This window comes from Heteronotia binoei, chromosome 1 (genome assembly GCF_032191835.1).
Source record: "Heteronotia binoei isolate CCM8104 ecotype False Entrance Well chromosome 1, APGP_CSIRO_Hbin_v1, whole genome shotgun sequence".
Lineage (NCBI taxonomy): Eukaryota > Metazoa > Chordata > Lepidosauria > Squamata > Gekkonidae > Heteronotia > Heteronotia binoei.
Genome location: NC_083223.1, coordinates 128802303 through 128820720, shown reverse-complemented (window position 1 = coordinate 128820720; position 18418 = coordinate 128802303). Strand labels below are relative to the sequence as shown.

General features: G+C 40.2%; 1 protein-coding gene across 4 annotated transcripts in view; it reads right to left on the bottom strand.

Moving 5' to 3' along the window:
• Positions 1-13500, bottom strand: part of GRM1 (glutamate metabotropic receptor 1) — a 338953-nt gene extending 325453 nt beyond the window's left edge. For 2 of the 4 annotated variants that reach the window (XM_060240615.1, XM_060240631.1), the window contains exons 1-2: positions 13323-13499; positions 10821-11708 (exon numbers count right to left, since the gene is read on the bottom strand). In XM_060240615.1, the coding sequence (XP_060096598.1) occupies positions 10821-11583 (763 nt within the window). In that variant the 5' untranslated portion in view covers positions 11584-11708; positions 13323-13499. Of the gene's footprint in view, positions 1-10820; positions 11709-12912; positions 13037-13322 lie in introns of those variants that run through there. The other 2 variants (XM_060240640.1, XM_060240623.1) reach the window with 2 other exon arrangements.
• Positions 13501-18418: the final 4918 nt, after the last annotated feature.

Here is an 18418-nt window from a genome sequence, read left to right as displayed (position 1 = left end):
GGGAACAAGGGATGTATGCAAAGGTTGCATTCATATGGGATACTGAACTACAGTGAAAGCATGCATGAACCTAACTTCTTGTGGGGCAAATGCCTTCTTTCCCCTCTTCCTTCCTTGCCATGGTTCATTGAACATATAAAGCTGCCTTCTACTGAATCAGACTCTGAGTCAATCAAAGTCAGTATTGTCTACTCAGACTGGCAGCAGCTCTCCAGGGTCTCAAGCTGAGCTTTTTCACACCTATTTGCCTGGACCCTTTTTAGTTGGAGATGCCGGGGATTGAACCTGGGACCTTCTGCTTACCAAGCAGATGCTCTACCACTGAGCCACCGTCCCTCCCCACATTGATAGAATTCCTGTTAGAAACTAACTTTGTTGGCTCATGTGATACAAGCAGGGATGGGAAGACAGGGAAGAACATCTTTGTCAGCTGTTTAATCTTGTTGCTGAACTTTTATTTCCTTTTCAGTTTCAGGTATAAAGCTTGGACAGGGCCAGAGCTACCCATGGCTTGTAGCCTGTGACTTTGGATGAGTAATTCAGTGAATCCAGGACTGGCCAAAGATACAGTTCATTATTTTGTGCATTAGCTTATTAATTCATATCTTTTTATATTGGTATTAACTTGCTTTGGGTCCCTTTGTAGAAAAAAACAGGTGTGGAGGCTATGGGGTAAAGAGGGGAAAGGCTCTGAGGCAACTGCCTTCTGGCCGTTTCTTTAAACTTCAGCAGCTCACAATCAAATAAAAAAGATGACAGAAGCTTTGATTAAAGGATTGGTAGCATGTAAGCTATGTACTCCTTAAAGGTCTCCTATTTGGAAACCTGCTAGACCAAGGCTGTAAATATTTGTGAGGTAAACAGAAATAACTTTTTCCTAGATATTTGACTAAACAGATAAGACACAGATGGAGATGAACAACAAAGGTTTATTAAATAGAAAATAAAGTATTTAATAGGGTAAATGCTTTGTGAGGGTGGTTCTAACATATGAAGTAAAACTGTCTCTCAACTTCACCCCCAAAGGTTACAAACTTTTACCCAATGAGAATAACTACTTTGTAGTGATCCTCAAATAAAGTAAATAAACCCTGAAGGGAGATTAGATTCACCTTTCTCCAGACAGGTTATCCCAGCAGGTTTAAGGCTGCAGCTCTACCCACAAAGCTCCTTTCCACAGAACCGGAACACATTAGGAATGACAGGCCCTTAACAGGATGGTTGTTTGCTTGTCACACTAAAAAGAAGCTTTCTTCCCTAAACTAACCACAAACCAAAACAAAAAGCCAAATAAAAATCTGGTAAACTAATGCTCTTATCCAGAGCCACCAAAACCCTCTGTCTTTCCCCTTCTTAAACTGAGGTTGGCTCATCCCTTCCCATCCAGTGAAATTCCAGGGACTCTGACTGGATCATAAACACTTGGCTTGCATGAAGCCAAATCACAAGGATTGGTTCATAGACCTGGAGGTGAGGCAGGATATTTGAAGATGATTGCCATAGCAGGGTATAAATAAGTAAATAAATAAAATGACTGTCAGTGTGCAGGCCAAGTTAGGTTAGTTGAAGGGAGACTGCCATCTGAATATAGCAAAGATTTCTTACATTCTGTCATGTCTTCTATGGCCTTGCAGGCAAAAGTGCTAGGGATAGCTATATATACCTCCTACGGCAGTGCACTGATACAGCAAAGTCGCACAACAACAAATGGCCTCTCAAGTAACTGTATAACCTATTCGTAGCCTAGGACACCTTTCAGTTTGCTCTGGTCCATCATCTTATTGAATCACCTGCTCACCCCTGCACACACATTCATTTGGTTAATTCAAAATGCCTGCTGGTTGTTTAAATTGTTATCATTGCACCTAAGCCCACTGCACTTTGCCCAAAAGTGTCTGGCAAGCAATAGTCATGTCACAAGTCAGAGGAACACACAGATATAAGGGCTGTGTCCCTTACTTCTGCTTCTGCTCTAAATGGCAAGACCCAGGCCAAGGTTCAAGATACCAGCCCTGATGGGATGTTATTACTGCCTCCACTGCCAGCATGTGCCCTCTTATGAAGACAACAGATTTGACTGACAGGGTAGAAGTTCTCTATCTGGTCAGCATCCCAAGAGCAGAGACAGCTGTAAGACTCATGGTGTTTATTAAGCAATATCATGGCAGAGTGAGGTTTCCAAGCAACACATAGAAATGGAAATTCCCATCTTTCTGCCATGAAATGACCGTGAGCTGGTGACATCTGCATGACAGACAACAGGATAAAGGTGCAGCTTTCCCCCATCACTGTAGTCCCATGATGGCTATTGCTGTACATCTTACATTACTGTCTGTCATGAATTGTGGAAAAGCACATAATACTAGAGAGTATAGAGGAGGCAATTTCACAGCTGGCTTCCCAGTGGTTCATTTGTTGTTGCTGCTGCCACCGCCCACTGTAGGTCTTTTTGCCAGCCTGCAGGGAACATGAAGGGGTGGTAAGGCTACAAGACTGCCTGCAGATATACCAGAAAGTCATGAATCATATGATGGGGAAAGGGTTGTGCTTTATGACTGGGCAATTAAGAACTGGTGATATCATATACGGGCTTTTCCCCAGCTAAGATTCCTTGTCTCCAACAATATTCCCCACTGTATCAACATTTGGGGACAATGATCATCCAGGTATGGCCCAATCTCCAGTCACTGTTCTGCTTTATGTTTCCTGACTCTGTTAGTATAAGTTGAATTTTACACTGAGCACTATGTGGGAAACACCAATAGGAAGATAACTGGTTTTGTTGTCTACTAACAAATATTCTCTTTTGCCTTCACTGATGTTTGGTGGAAGTTTACCAGCACTTGGAGATTTGTGGCCAAGGAAGAATTTGTAATCCCCTGTACATGAGATCAAGCTCTATCATGCAATGAAGGTTCTGAAGAAGAATAACGTTTTGTTCATATATCAGTAGAGAAGAGAAAATAGTTTGCACCCACAGATATTTAAGTGCTCTGCAGAGTGAAGGATAGCAGATGCTTGGGAGTGCCATTTTGATGAATGCCCCCCTTCTTTCTAACTTACCTGTGTGGGACACTTTGTCTTGCAATCTCTGCTAAAGCAAGGGAGTTTAGATTCCTGAAGGGTGCAGAACAACTAGATGCATTTGCTAATTGGTTCAGTGGAATACATCCACCCATTAACTTCACCTACCAAAGTAGTGATACCTCCATTTTGTTCCTTGACATGACTTTTTTAAAACTCAAGATAATAGACTGGCCGTTAGACCTCACTATAGGGCCACAGACAAAAATTTCATATCTCCAGTTCTCCTCCTATCATCTGAGACATTTAGGCATAACTTCCCTTATGGCCAATTTTTGCACCTGAAAAGTGATTCCACATTTGAAGGTGATTCTGCCATAGAATCTCAAAGACTGGAAATTCAGTTTTACCAGAGAGGATATCTCTCACATCTTGTTCAATTTGCAAAATCCTGAGCACAAGCTAGAGTTCATGAGGAATTGTTTACCAGCAGGGTGCAAGATAAGAATCCTAGAGTCACTTGTGCCTTCAACTTTTCTCTTTTATCAGACCCCATTAAAAATTTATTGTTAGGAATTGGCATATAATACAGGACATACTTAGCTGTAAAGAATTACTGTACATGGGTTTTAGAAAGTCTAGGAACATACAGAATATTCTTACTAAAGCAAAAATTTTAGCACCACTTGGGACAATTATGTCCACAACTGGATACCATCGCTGTGTTATGTGTTCTGGATGCCCACAGTCTTGGCTTACCAAAAAATCGATCTTGCCTGATTTTGAGAAAACATCTCTTATACCAACTGTGCCAGCTCTAAGGTCATTTATCTCATAGTGTTCCTGCCAACTCCTTTATGTAGGGTCATCTATGCATCCTATCAGGACCAGAAGTGTGGAACGTAAGTCCATAATAAGACAGAATAGTCCAGATGCACCCTTGGTCAATCATTTTAGTGCCAAGGGACATCAGCCAAAGGTGGTTCCTGGTTTTGGAGAAACTTGATTTCTGGATTTTTCATCTTAAAACACTGGAACCACATGGATTAAATCAATCATTTGAACTTTCCTGTTTTTGGCAGATTAAATTGTTTTAATAATGATTTCATGTACAAGCATTTTTTTATACTCAACATAGGTCTCTTTAAGAGTTTTTGTGCTGTCTGCATCCAGCTGTAGCCATTCTGTCAACTTCTGTATAACTTGCATCGGCTTGTAGTATTGTTGCCGCATTTGAGAAGTGCTGAGCACAATGTGACTTACTGAAATTTATGAATGGTTGCTATCTCCGTGCAACCATTGAAAATTTACTCATCATACAACAGAGTTGGTAATTTATTTAGTGACTGCTTCAGATAAATGCTTATGTTAGTTAGAATTCATATTAGAATTTTAAGCTTTTCACAATGTCACTTTTTTAGGCACACTGTTGACATGAGGAATGAGCTTAATCAAACCTAGGATTCCTCACAAATTCTGCTTCTTCCTCCCCACACACATACCCATTCACTTTGAGCCCTTGTTCATGTTGATGCATAAGGGTTAAGTGTTAGGTCCAATAGTGATGTTACCTTTGTTGCTTAGGAGCAGACATATTCTCATACAGTGGGTATAAACTGAGGACAGCATTTTTCTGTTCATCATATGGCTCAAATGTTCCTGTTGCAAAAGAAGAAGACTGCAGATTTATACCCCACCCTTCTCTCTGAATCAGAGACTCAGAGCGACTTACAATCTCCTATATCTTCTCCCCCCACAACAGACACCCTGTGAGGTGAGTGGAGCTGAGAGGGCTCTCACAGCAGCTGTCCTTTCAAGGACAACCTCTGCCAGAGCTCTGACTAACCCAAGGCCATTCCAGCAGCTGCAAGTGGAGGAGTGGGGAATCAAACTGGTTCTCCCAGATAAGAGTCCACCCATTTAACCACTACACCAAACTGACTCAATACCAGTCAAGAACAGTTCCATTCTTTTAAATTAAACACAAGCATAGTCCCTTTTATTTGATGTAAAGATTAAGGGCAAGCCTGCATAACTTTAACCTGCTCAACCAAATGCAGCTTCTAGCTGTGCATGGCATCCTACCAGGAGCTCAATAAAACCAGCTGTTTTCATAGTGAGGTTGCCAAAATCCATATGTCACTTGGAAATCTCCTGGAATTATAACTAGCCTCCAGACTACAGATATCAGTCTCTCGGGGTGGGGGGGGGGGAATGACGGCTTTGGAGCATGGATTCTATGGTATCATATCCCATTGAAGTCTCTCCCCTTCCCCAGACTTCACTCTCTCCTGGCTCCATCCCCAAATCTCCAGGAATTTTCTAACCCAGAGCTGGCATCCCTTTTTCATAGTCTGTCTGGAATAGGCTGATGTTAAGCCCCTTTTGGTCACATACATAACTGCTGGTCTGTCTTCAGCATGGCAGATCACGTTGAGGTATTCTGCTTTAAAGATAGTTTATGTTCCCTTGTACAAAGCAGAGTAATATTATTTTTAAAACTCCATATTTCTCAACATCCAGAAAAGTCAGGCTCATATGGTGGTGTCAGATGGATATATTTCTCTTGGAAATGAGATCATGCATACATTTAGCTGGATTCCATATTCTTCCAAATGCATTAATTTATGCATATTATTTCCTTCCAAATCACATCTATGTAGCCTGATCAAGAAGATCCTGCAGTGTCAACATTTAATTTAAAATGATGCAGGCATTGCACTGGAAATGGTTCTGAGACTTAGATTCCTTGAGAAGCTAAATGCATTGTTCCAGCAAGAAAAACTGGAAGAAAGGAGATACTAGCGTAAACAATGAAATGTTATAAAATTACAGAATAATATTATTTTCTTGCACTAAATTTGCATATACATATATCTGGCACAGCTGAATTGCTGCCTGTAATGATTCCACAATCTGTCACATACACAGTGGCCTATGCATACTGATGTGAATGATTTATTTCCTTTGTGCTTAGTCCACACACGCAAATATATGTTTTGTGGGTATAGATATTTTAACCCTAATGGGGTATATACTCTTTGTGATAATATGAAACACGATTTGCTTTTTCCATATTCATGTGAGCCAACCTAAAACCAAATATTTGAACACAGGGCCACTAGTAATGCCTTATATGCCATGCATACACATTGATTTCTACAACTAGAATAAAAATCATGGACAGTAGAAGCAACAATGATCAAACGTATGATGACTTATGAGATGCAAGAGGAATAGGAACCATCTTAAATTAGAGGGGATCTAAGAATACTAAAAACCTATCTCATCTTCTTGAGACTCCTTAACGCTATGAGTCTCAGAAATCCTAGAGTGAAATTTTCTTCTTTGTGACTTAACGCCAACAGCTAGAGATAGGCCATATGCCCCCATACATTTCAAAAAAAGGATGATTGCAATAACCATTGGAAAAGTGGTGAATAATGTGGGGTGGATACCACAGAGAAAGTGCTATGTCATTCACTGCCATTGTTTGAATACTTTAAAATTTATTTATTTATTTATTTATTTAAGATTTATATCCCGCCCTTCCCACAAGTGGCTCAGGGCGGCTTCCAATAGTAGATCCATCAAAATATTTCATCAGTGGAGTGAGCTAGACAACTGACAATGCAGTCTTGAGCAAAGTTACATACTTCTGAGCTCATTGACTTCAATGGACTTATAAGAATGTAACTATGCTTGGACTGCACTTTGAAATTCCAGAAAGTGATTGAGTAAAACTAAGGACAATTGCCTCTCCATATACTAACTGTTGTTTTTTTAAAGAACAAAATGCAGGCTTGTTTTCTTGAATACAGCCTTAAAGTTGAAAGCATGCACACATCAGAATAATCTCTGAAATGTTTTCTTTGAAATACAGGAGCAACTGCACATAAAATGCCTGGTGACAGGCATTTGCCTAGATGGATCCTCTCAGTTGGTGAATTGACTGTTGCATCCTTCAGAACTAATGCACTCCCTGATGTGCAGCTGCAGGACAAAGCCACTTGGTAATGTGGCAAAAAAGACATCTCTGTGATTTCTCTTAACCACATAGCATCATTTGTCTGTTTCTGTGCAGACTTGACATTTTCAATGTATTTAGTTTAAGGACAAAAAATGTTATATCCTAAGGATAGGCAGGGACTTTCCATCCCATACACAATGGATAAAAGGACAGCAAATGAGGCTATGACAAATTAACAAAGTCAATGTTGGATCACATTTGCTATCTAAAGGACTGTTGTGCACTCAGATGAATTAAATTATTTTGAGGGCAGACAGGAAGTTGCCAGGAAGACATACTCTGCCAACTTCTTCCATGAGCCCATTGTTTTTCCTCCACAGCAATGAAGGAATACTGAACAAAACAAAACATGAGTTGGAAAGCAATTTCTACATAATTTGTATGTAAGCTACTCAGATTGTTCCTGTAATATCCATATAAATGTTTTATCTTAACCTAAATTTTAATAATCTATATACTAGAAGGTGCATTCCTCCATAGAGGACAAACATTACTTCTTAATCAGTCCTTAGTTGGGAGTAGATTAATGCAGGTAACCACTGGGGAAAGGAACCAGGGCACCAAAGAACATCTGGAGCATCCATGAAGGTGTTCCAGAGCTGAGCAGTGCAGCAGCACCTGATTATCACCTAAATTATAGTAGAATAAGAAGGTGAGTTCAAAGTGAGAGTCTCATATCAGGCTGTGAGCCAACTCAAGAACAACATCTTTTTTGCTCAATTAAGACCGCTAAAAATATTACTTGGTGATATTTTTCTCATCTGGAAGGATCCTAATGATCATTAGGATATAACAGAAAGATCTTCTTGTATCATCTTTTTGTGGTAATGTAATACCAAAACAAGCAAATCAAAAGCATTTTAACTGCCAGTCTCCTCAGTGAGTCGAAATATATTTGGCTTGGAACTTCACTGTTTTTCTCAAAATGACTAATCATAGCATGTTTTCATACACAAGACTTCAATCGCCACTGAGCCTCCTCTCACACTATTAATGTGAAGTCTGATTAGTGTGACCGCAACAAAGAATGTGGAAAAGAAGAACCTGGAAAACCTATAAACATAGATTTTGCATTCACAATACAGACCAATTAAGCAAGAGCTATTTTCAATGGTATGTGTAATAAAATGCTTTTCCTATGTGGGGACATTGCCGAAATTCAACACAAACTAATATTGACTCTTGCTATGGAGCTATCTGAAGTCTGGACTGAGCTTTTTCTATGGAAATGCAGCACAAAAGAATTGTACATCCTACTTTATCTAAGTAAGCATACAATTGCATTGTACCCTATCTGCTATCAATGGCAAATAACAAACCTCCCCTGTTCCCTGTCCAAATTACAATAAAGATGGAGAAGAGAGAATACCTCTGTTGTGAATTACACAAAATGGAGATGTGTTTAGCCTGTATGTCCATGGGTCTTTTACCAGTTCTTGAATAATATATAACCAGAAGGATTTGATTGCAAACTCTACAGAGACAAAATGTATTTTCAAAAAAAGAAAACTTTAAAAAATTCTTATACTCTATGTACTTCAAAGGAAGGCGTATCATAATCTTAAATTTGGCAAGAGGAGAGAATAAGTCTGAATTAAACAGGGCTTATTCCTATGGATGCATATGATTGCAACCTCTTTGGGGTGCTACAAATATCACTGGCTATTTTAATGGATTTCTCTAAGGAAGCAATCATATGCATTCACAAGAATAAGGCCATTTAGTTCAACAGACTTATCTCTAAGCCATCTGACAGTTGTGTGTGTTTTGTGTACACAAATACAAACCTGACAAAGCAATGGAATTTGTGAAATATTTATGATGTTACTGAATAAGTAGCCAGCATGCTGAAAAGTGGAATTAATGTACGGATTCCAGAAGTACCATATCAGGTGCAAAGTATTTTGCCCCTGTAATAAGTAGTTCTAGTTAGCATGCTCCAATTGTGGACTATTTTTTTTACTTAATTTTTTTTTACTTATATGAGAAAGATTTTCAAAGTTATGCTGTAATATTATGAAGGTTTTATCATCTTAGCCTAAAATCATATGTGTTAATTTGCTTAATGGGAGTTACCTATGTCAAAATAAGAGATTAAATTTCCAGGTTATTTCTTGACCTCCTGTTACAACATATATCACTGTATGCAAGCAGCTTTCTGATTCAGGCTTTACTTTTTTTGTAATCCAAGTATCTAAAAATGAACTGCACTAGTCATTATTCCCTGTTCTAATATTCTTAAAAACCATTTGAACACACCGGCTCAGTGGTTAGTGTTAGATTGGGAGATCACATGGGAGACCAGATTTAAATCCCTATGCAGTCATAAAGTTCAGTGAGTGGCCCTGGATCAGCCACTGTCTCTTAACCTAGCCTACCTCACAGGGTTGTTGAAAAGAAAAATGGAGAAGAACTTAAACTCTGTGGAGGAATGTAAAAATATACACATGACAGATATACAGACAGATAGGCATAGGTAGTCACTGTATAGTAACATTATTCACAGCACATCAGCTGATAAAGAGTCCTCCTGTATACTCATAAGATAACAGTACACTAAACTTCACTACATTGTATGAATTTTTTTTTTTTAAATTGCAACTCATCTTTGTGCCCCTGCGGCCTGACAGTGTCTGCAAAGAACAGATTCCCCAGTATCAATTCCTGGATTTATTTATCTTTTCTAAAAGCAACCTTGGTCTTCACTGGTGCAAAAATACAGTTGACATTAGAGACAGTTTTTCCCCTTCCAAAGCAAGACTGTAAGACTTGCCTCATTGAAAATCTATAAACTTCATTACTGAACTAGCACTTTCTCCTCAAGAATGATTTGTCTGTGCCATTATTAACTTTGCCTGTAGATTTCCACATCTGTTCCCTATTTAATTAGAAATGAACAACTGCTTGAAATTAGAATTATTCTTTCTGTATAGCAGTGGGAAACAAAAGGTTGAGTTAATCAGAAAGCGATAGCACTATATATCCTAGATTGTGCATATTTACATATGTATATATGTGTGAGTGTGTGTACTTGTGTGTGTGCACATCCATTTTCTTCAAAAGCAAACTTTGATATTCATTTTAATGTCACCATAGAGCTCTTCTCAAAAACATGGGTTGGAAAAAATGCTTAGCTAATGGATTGTTCTGATTATCCCACCATATTATGCTTAAATATATAGTACTTAAGAAATAAATTATTTAGTTTCACTTTATTTTCCATGATGAAAGTTGATTGTTAACCAAAGATCATCAGTGGCTCCCCCCACCCATGGTGAAGGAATCAACACAACCAAGAAAGCACTTTTTAAAATAGCTAACATTTCAATATAGCCTCTCTAAATCCTTCTCAGCTTAAGACATTATAGACAATTAACAATGGGAAACCCAGAATTCCTAGGGCAGAAGACAATATATATCTGTTACATAAATCTGCATAAATTCAGTGCTCTATACCTTTGGAAAGGTAGAAGCTGCCCATGATAATAACTGAAAGCAAAACAAAAGAACAGAAGTGATAGGTATCACACATATTCAATGTGTTCAACTGGTCTGGGCTTGAACTTTGAAGATGTAGGTTTAAGACTCACCCAGTCATAGTTTCTCTTATCAATACCTTTGGTCATCAATTTCTTACCCTCAATTTCTCAAAACAGAAATAATATTATTTATCTTCTAAGGTTAAATTAAGATCCTGCAAAACATTTTGCATATTAAATGTCCTACAGAAGCAATTAAAAGTAGGAATTGCACTTTCCATACTTACCTTCTGTGTGTACAGCAGACACATATGTCCAGTTGTAGCGTTTGACTATGTCAAGCATGGCTCTGGCTTGCAGAATGTCAGACGGGACCACCCTTAAGAAGTATTTGTACAGAGTTTTGTCACTTAGGTCAATACTTGTTGCAGAATAAGCAATTTGGGGGATGTCAAAGAGCTGGAGGAGATTTTGTACTTGGATGGCCACAGAACTAGATCCTGGGCCAATAACACCAGCAATGGGTTTTTTGGCCCTGATGTGGTGGTGGGATGCAGTGTCAGGCAAACAGCGACCAAGAGCATCTTTCTCATCTCGGATGGAGATCAAGGAATCTCTTATGAATTCAATGCTCTGCTCCAAGGCTACTGAGGAGTGCCAACAGGAATCTCGGATTTCACTTCCTAAAGTAATGTTGGGCAGCAGGACTGGGTCAGAATTAATTTTATCCAGAGTGTGAAACATAGCCTCTACTCTCTGGATACCATATTGCTCTCGGATCTCACCACATTTCCTTTCTGGGACTTTCTCAGCTGGCGGTTGGTGATGGACAGAGAAGAGGGCTCCTATAATAACATCACCTTCCATTCTAGCTACTGATCTTTGGGAAGAAGCACCTGAGATTAAAACCTTCCTGCCAGCATTCTTGGGGAGGAAGTCCATTTCCAGAAGGATAGCAGGGAAGAAGACGAGCAGTATCCCAATCATTTTGTTGCAAGAAGCCATCCAGATCCAGGCAACCAGTTTCATGGACTCCTCCTGTCTGCACATTGTTATAGTTATGAAAGAGGCTGCCACCAGTCACTTCTCTAGTGCCTCAAAATCCCATTACAGTGTAGTCTTAAACCATATAGCCTGAAGGGGCAACAGAAGTCATCATAGGAATGAACTGTAGCCTGTTGACATGGAAAGAAAGAACAAAACACAAAGATCAGCTACAAGTCTGTAAATGCACAACTAAGCGGAGGTTGTTTTCATCCTAAGCATCCCTTCTCGCCTGTTTGGGATAACAGAGAAGATCAAATAAATTTGCACCAGAAAGCAGGTTGCTCTCAAAAGCAAAGAAACTGAAAATGAGAATGGCCAGACACTGTTACATTGCTGTGGACATATGCATAAAAATAAGTGCTATATAATATACAGGCAGTGAGTATTTATTGTATTATTATTTTGCATGACATCCTGCCAGAATATACAGATAACTATCCAAAATATACATTCACAAATAAATCTGTGTGACCTGATAAATCTATCAAAACCGATCCACTTGGATGTGCTCGATTTACTGAGATGAAGTTGCTATTACCTGTGATACAGTACTTTTAAAACATCTTTACAAGTTTTAGAATATCCACAGGTTCATTTATCAGATATTTTTTAATCTCAAAGATCCTGTAAAGGGTCAGAATGCCATGGAGGTTTCAAACAATTACTCAGAGCTGAAGAATGCACCATGAAAAGCAGGGGGAAGGGAATTCTCAGAGAAAGAAAATGTCATTTAAAGGTCAAAACAGAATTTTTTTTAAAAAACCCAACAAATCCACCCCTCTCCCAGTTAGATTAATCTTTTAGTTTTGAAAGAAAAGCTGTAGTTCCACAAGAGACACAACTATGCAAGCTGTGGGAGATTCATATTAGTTACTAAGGCAACCACAGGCAAAGTCCTGATGTGCTTTTCTGGTAGTGCTTGTTTTTCATGCAGACTTTGGGCAGAAGAGGTGACTAGGCAAGAGGCTAGAGTTTAAGTAGTTTAATGCGATTTTCAAAGGCGATCGGCTGCTTGTTTGAGATAATTGCCGATAGGAAAATCAGGGATGCCTCACTCATCTAGGCTGCCCTGTTGCACGGATTGGGGTTTCTGCGGCTTTTGCCGGAACCGATGCTGCTTTCAGTACCCTGGACAGCGTCCACAGTGACCGAATTCCTAGCGAGTTCTCCCTTTTTGTGGAATAAAGATTCCGTGGCAATACTTAAGCTCTTTGCAGTAAAAACTTCTTGCAGCCGCAGTTTTTGTCTTTTTTGCGCACACGCACGCACACACGTTTCATTAGCATCATCCTGCCTCTTCCCAATTTCCCCAGAACATATAAAAATACATACAGAGGATTCCAGTTGTAACGGCTTCTCCTTCCCATCCTTTCTGAATAGCTCTGAATGCCTACAAAAGCAAGCGATGATGGTGGTGGGTTTCTACATTGCAGCCAGATTTCAAGTTAGCTCCCCCACCACCCGATTTTTCTTTCTCTTTTTCAGAAGGACAGGAATCCGGGAGCAACGACAGAGGGATAAACGAGATGAAAGGGAGAGAATGGAAATATTCTTGAGGAGACTATTAAGAACGGAGTCTCCTTGCGCGCGCGCACACACATGCATACAGAGATGTCTAAAACTAGTGAGGAAGTCAAAGATGTCTGAAACGTAACCTACGATGAACGTCTTTTGTCTGGATCTTTTTCCTGCAACGTCCGTGCTCCGGCTAGTCCCTTTGGGTGATTAAGCTCAAGACCTACCTGCACCCGAAACCATGAGGCAGTTCACTCCCTCCTTCATCAAAGCGGTCATCGCCAGTTCTCCTGTTCACGTTTCTCTTGCTAGTCTGATACAGGCAGATGGGCTGTACTCGAGTGCCCTCTTTCTTCAACGTTGTTTTACCGCAGGAAGGAGGAAAGGGGGGGGGGGGACAGGTCATACGAGGCTCATCCATTATCTCATACATAAAGATCAGTTATTTTCTCCCTTTTTCTCACCCCGCCCTCTCTACATTTCACCTTAATTTTTTTTCAGATCCTATCCGTTAATAGAAAAAAAAATGTGTATAACCCAGAAGAGGAAGAAGGAGGGGCTTGGCTTTCTCTGTATTTCAGTGCCAGAGGTACCTTCCAGTCACACATGCAAGTATCGCAAGCAGAGTATATAGGAGAAGAAAGATTTTAGAGGTGTGGATAGATTAACAGTTTTGCTGAGGATTTCTTAGATGAAGATTCTCTCTCTGCCTTCTACCAACATTCAATACACCTGTTGTTGAATTTTTAAAAATTGTTAGAAAATGCCAAAATCCCATTACATTGGAAGTAACTAGGAACTGAAATGTACAAATGAATCTAAATCATGCATATTAAGATACATGTCAGATTCAAATGGTCCTAAAATGAATAGCTCAAATGACCTGTTTGCTACACTGAAAGAGTTGGAGGACTCTACTGTTTTAGTTTCGTATGTGAGAGTTAGTTAGCACAACGTATACTGGTGGAAACTCTGGAGGCAGGAGAATGATCCTTGCCCTACATTCTAAAAGGCAAAGACACCTTGTACAAAAGATAGGAGTGCAACCATCCAGTCTTGGTTTCATGTAGGGTTGTTTTTCCAAGTTTCCCTATCTGTGTCTTTTGAGTTATTTTTGTACAGTTGCTTTTCATGCTACCTTGTGTATTTTGTTTTCTAAACCCCCTCCCAAATATTTTTAACCTATATGTAGGTATATAGTTATGAAAAGTACAACCAGAGTGCAATCACTGCCTTCAGTATGCTAGGATGGTTATATTTTTATGCATGTCTTTTTGTTCCAAACTTTTGCAGGCAGCTCATTTAAAACTACATGTCTTTAAATGTCTTTAAACATTTCAGCTAAAAATGGAATCCATAGAACTTGACAACAATGCAAGACTGCTGTAGAATTTCTACAGATTCACACATAGAAAGTTGATTCCAGTCATCTGAAGAAGAAGAAGAAGAAGATATTGGATTTATATCCTGCCCTCCACTCCGAAGAGTCTCAGAGCGGCTCACAATCTCCTTTACCTTCCTCCCCCACAACAGACACCCTGTGAGGTGGGTGGGGCTGGAGAGGGCTCTCACAGCAGCTGCTCTTTCAAGAACAACTCCAGCCAGAGCTATGGCTGACCCAAGGCCATGCTAGCAGGTGAAAGTGGAGGAGTGGGGAATCAAACCCGGTTCTCCCAGATAAGAGTCCGCATACTAAACCACTACACCAAACTGGCTCTCTCTGGATAAGCTGAACAACTGTTATTGTCTTGAGCTTGAGAGAGGACTGCCAAATCAACTTTTATTTAGGAACATCCTGTGACATGGGCAATCTGAATACTGTCTTCTCTTAAAAGTTCTCTTAAGCAATGACTTTACAGATCAAAATAATGCTACATATAAGCACGTACAATACTGTATTTACTCCCCCAATAGATAATCATGAACATAAAATGATCCCTTTTACACATAACAGCTTTTTTATTGGTGAAAATTACTTTAATTTGTACATGACTTTTAAAACAACTCCTCTGTTTCTTGACAGCACAAATAACCAAAAATAAGGTAACAATATTGTAAGGGGTTTTTTTCTATGGTGAACAAGTAGACCCTTATGTCCTAGTGGCAAATGAACAATTACACGTTCTTCCTAATATATATTTTGATACATGGAAGTATCACATATCTGTAAAAAGATGACAGGATTATTGAATTATTTTTTCCTTTACCTGAGATGGCACTAATTCCATGATAATGAATTAAAAATAAAATCTTTTCAAATAAGCAAACTGCACAGATTTTCTCCAGAGAGTTAGCCAATTGGGAATTTTCATATAGCAGTGGCTTCGAACATTTTCAAGTGTGAAATCTAAGATCCAGCATATTTTTGCCATTCTATGGGAATTGTGTCACAATCCAAAGCAGAGCTTTACTGTTCTAACTCTATTGAAGTCAATGGACTTAGAAGGGTATAACTGTGTTTAGGATTGCACTATTAATGTCTCACAATTTATCCATAGTTTATTCTTGTTCAGATACACAATAGCCAGTTCCTGGGCTCTTCTGTTCTGCTATAGACATGACCAACAAACAGAACTGGTGGAGAGAAAAAGGTAGGAGTATGAAGGGCTCTTTTTCTAGCAGGAGCTCCTTTGAATATTAGGCTACACCCCCTTGATGTAGCCAATCCTCCTGGAGTTACAGTTGGCTCTGTAGGAAGAGCCCTGTAAACTCTTGGATTGGTTACATCAGGGGGGCATGGCCTAATATTCAGAGGAGCTCCTGCTAGAAAAAGAGCCCTTTGCTTTTTTCCCTGAAAGTGAACAGTTGCCAGTTATTCCTGTGGAGAAAAAATTAAATTCTGTGCTTGGGGGCAGGACTAACTTGCGACTATTCCTGGGAGATCTACCTTTCACTGAATTTGTAGAGTGTTTCTGTTTGCAAAGCTAACACCCAGGGGGTGTCTACAAAATATGATCTTTCAGCTTCTGCCCAACGCATAACAATAACAGAATGTTTGCTGATTAATAAAAATAGTAATGAAACATATTCACTAATACAAAGAGACAGAGTATTTTTTTAAAAAATGTAAATTAATATCCAGATCATTACTCCCCCCCAAAAAAAAAAATTTATATTGACAAAGAGAAAGAGAACCCCCTTTCAATGGCCTGCCTGATCCAACAGCCATCTGGCCCCTCTCTTCTTAGAATCCGTAAGTGGTTAGCCATACTGCGGTTTAGCAGAAGAGATAGGCATAGTCCTTTCCCTTTCTCTGCTAGGCCTAACTTCTACCCATCCCTCTATAGGCATCTCACCACTTGCAGAAGACCAGGTAGGAGAGAGAGTGTAAGGCCCCTTCCATGAGCATACTTTCACTTATTTTGAAAAAGAAAGACAGGGTGATTATGATGACAACAACAAATTACATATGGCAGATCAATTGTATCAAGTAATGTAATATCATTGTCTATTAATTTTGCATGCCAGTTTCCCTTCTACATAACATCATTTAACAATCCTCCGCAAGTGGAAAATTCATAGTAATTATATTGAGGAGCTGCCCTATTTTAAATACTTAGGGTTTGATTTGACCAAAGATAAGAAGAAGAAGAAGAAGAAGAAGAAGAAGAAGAAGAAGAAGAAGAAGAAGAAGAAGAAGAAGAAGAAGAAGAAGAAGAAGAAGAAGATGATGATATTGGATTTATATCCCGCCCTCCACTCCGAAGAGTCTCAGAGCGGCTCACAATCTCCTTTACCTTCCTCCCCCACAACAAACACCCTGTGAGGTGGGTGGGGCTGGAGAGGGCTCTCACAGCAGCTGCCCTTTCAAGGACAACCTCTGCCAGAGCTATGGCTGACCCAAGGCCATTCCAGCAGGTGCAAGTGGAGGAGTGGGGAATCAAACCCGGTTCTCCCAGATAAGAGTCCGCACACTTAACCACTACACCAAACTGGCTTGCAAGCTGTTCATGGTAAAATATTGGCTACAGCAGCATCAAATATTACCTGCTGTTTCTTTTATTCAGCTGGGGGTCAGTATATTCCAGCTGCCATCAAACTGTTTAATGCCAAGGTGGTCACACAAAGGTCTGCGCCCCTCATGGCTGGTGAAGGCTGGTGGTGGGATGCATTGAGGTCCCCTGGAGAATATTATCAATCTATCCCTGGCTACAGGGGTTTTCCCAGTGAGACTGAAGGAAGTGGTGGTTGTTCTGTTCTTTAAAAAAACAACTTTAGATCCTACAGATTTGTCCAATTACTGCCCTGTTTTGAATCTTTCATTTCTGGGTAAGGTAATTGAGAGAGTGGTGGCTGAGCAATTCCAGTGATTCCTGGATGACACATTGGCATTAGATCCATTCCAAACTGGCATTGACACCCTGGTCACAGGATAGATATGGTGTTGGTTACCCTCACAGATGATCTATGTAGGCAGCTAGATCGAGGCAGATTAGTGCTGCTGATACTTCTCAGTCTTACAGCAATGTGCAACACAGTCAGTTATGATCTTTTGACTCACCACTTTGCTGATACTTGCTGACTCACCACTTTGCTGATACTTGCGGAGTCTATGGGGTAGCCTTGCAATGGCTTTCCTCATTTCTCCATGGCCAGGGACAGAGAGTGGCATTGGGTAAGGAAATGTTCCCAAGGCACCGACTAGTGTGTGCAGTTCCTCAAGGAGCACTCCTTTCCCTGATGTTGTTTAAAATCTATACATGCCCTTTCACCCAGCTGGCACAGAGCTTTGGGCTAGGGTACCATCAGTATGCTGATGACACCCAACTATTTCTGTTGATGGGCAGCCGGCCCAGTACTGTCCACATGAATTTAACCAAGGGTCTGGAGGCCATGGCTGGATGGCTAAAACAGAGTCTTTTGGAGCTGAACCCAGACAAGACAGAGGTTCTCTTGGTTGGGTGGGGGTGGACCATGGTTGGGTTGTCAACTTCTGAGCCTTGATGTGGTGCCCCTTTCACCAGGACCTACTGTCAGGAGTCTGGGCATGACTCCGGATGTCACCCTGTCAGTGGAGGCCCAGGTCATGAAGATTACTAGGCTGTCATTTTTCCAACTATGTCAGGTTCAGCAACTGGATCCCTACCTGTCCTGCTCCAACCTAGCCTGGTAAATCCATGCAACAGTCACCTCCACAATAGACTTCTGTAACTCACTCTATGTGAGCCTTCCCTTGGGACTGACCTGGAAGCTCTAACTGGTCCAGAATCCTGCTGCATGGGTCCTGAAAGGGACCCCCCAGATGATACACGTTCAACCTGGCTTCAAGTGGAGCACTGGATCAAATTCAAAGTGCTGGTTTTAACCTTTAAGGTCATCTGTG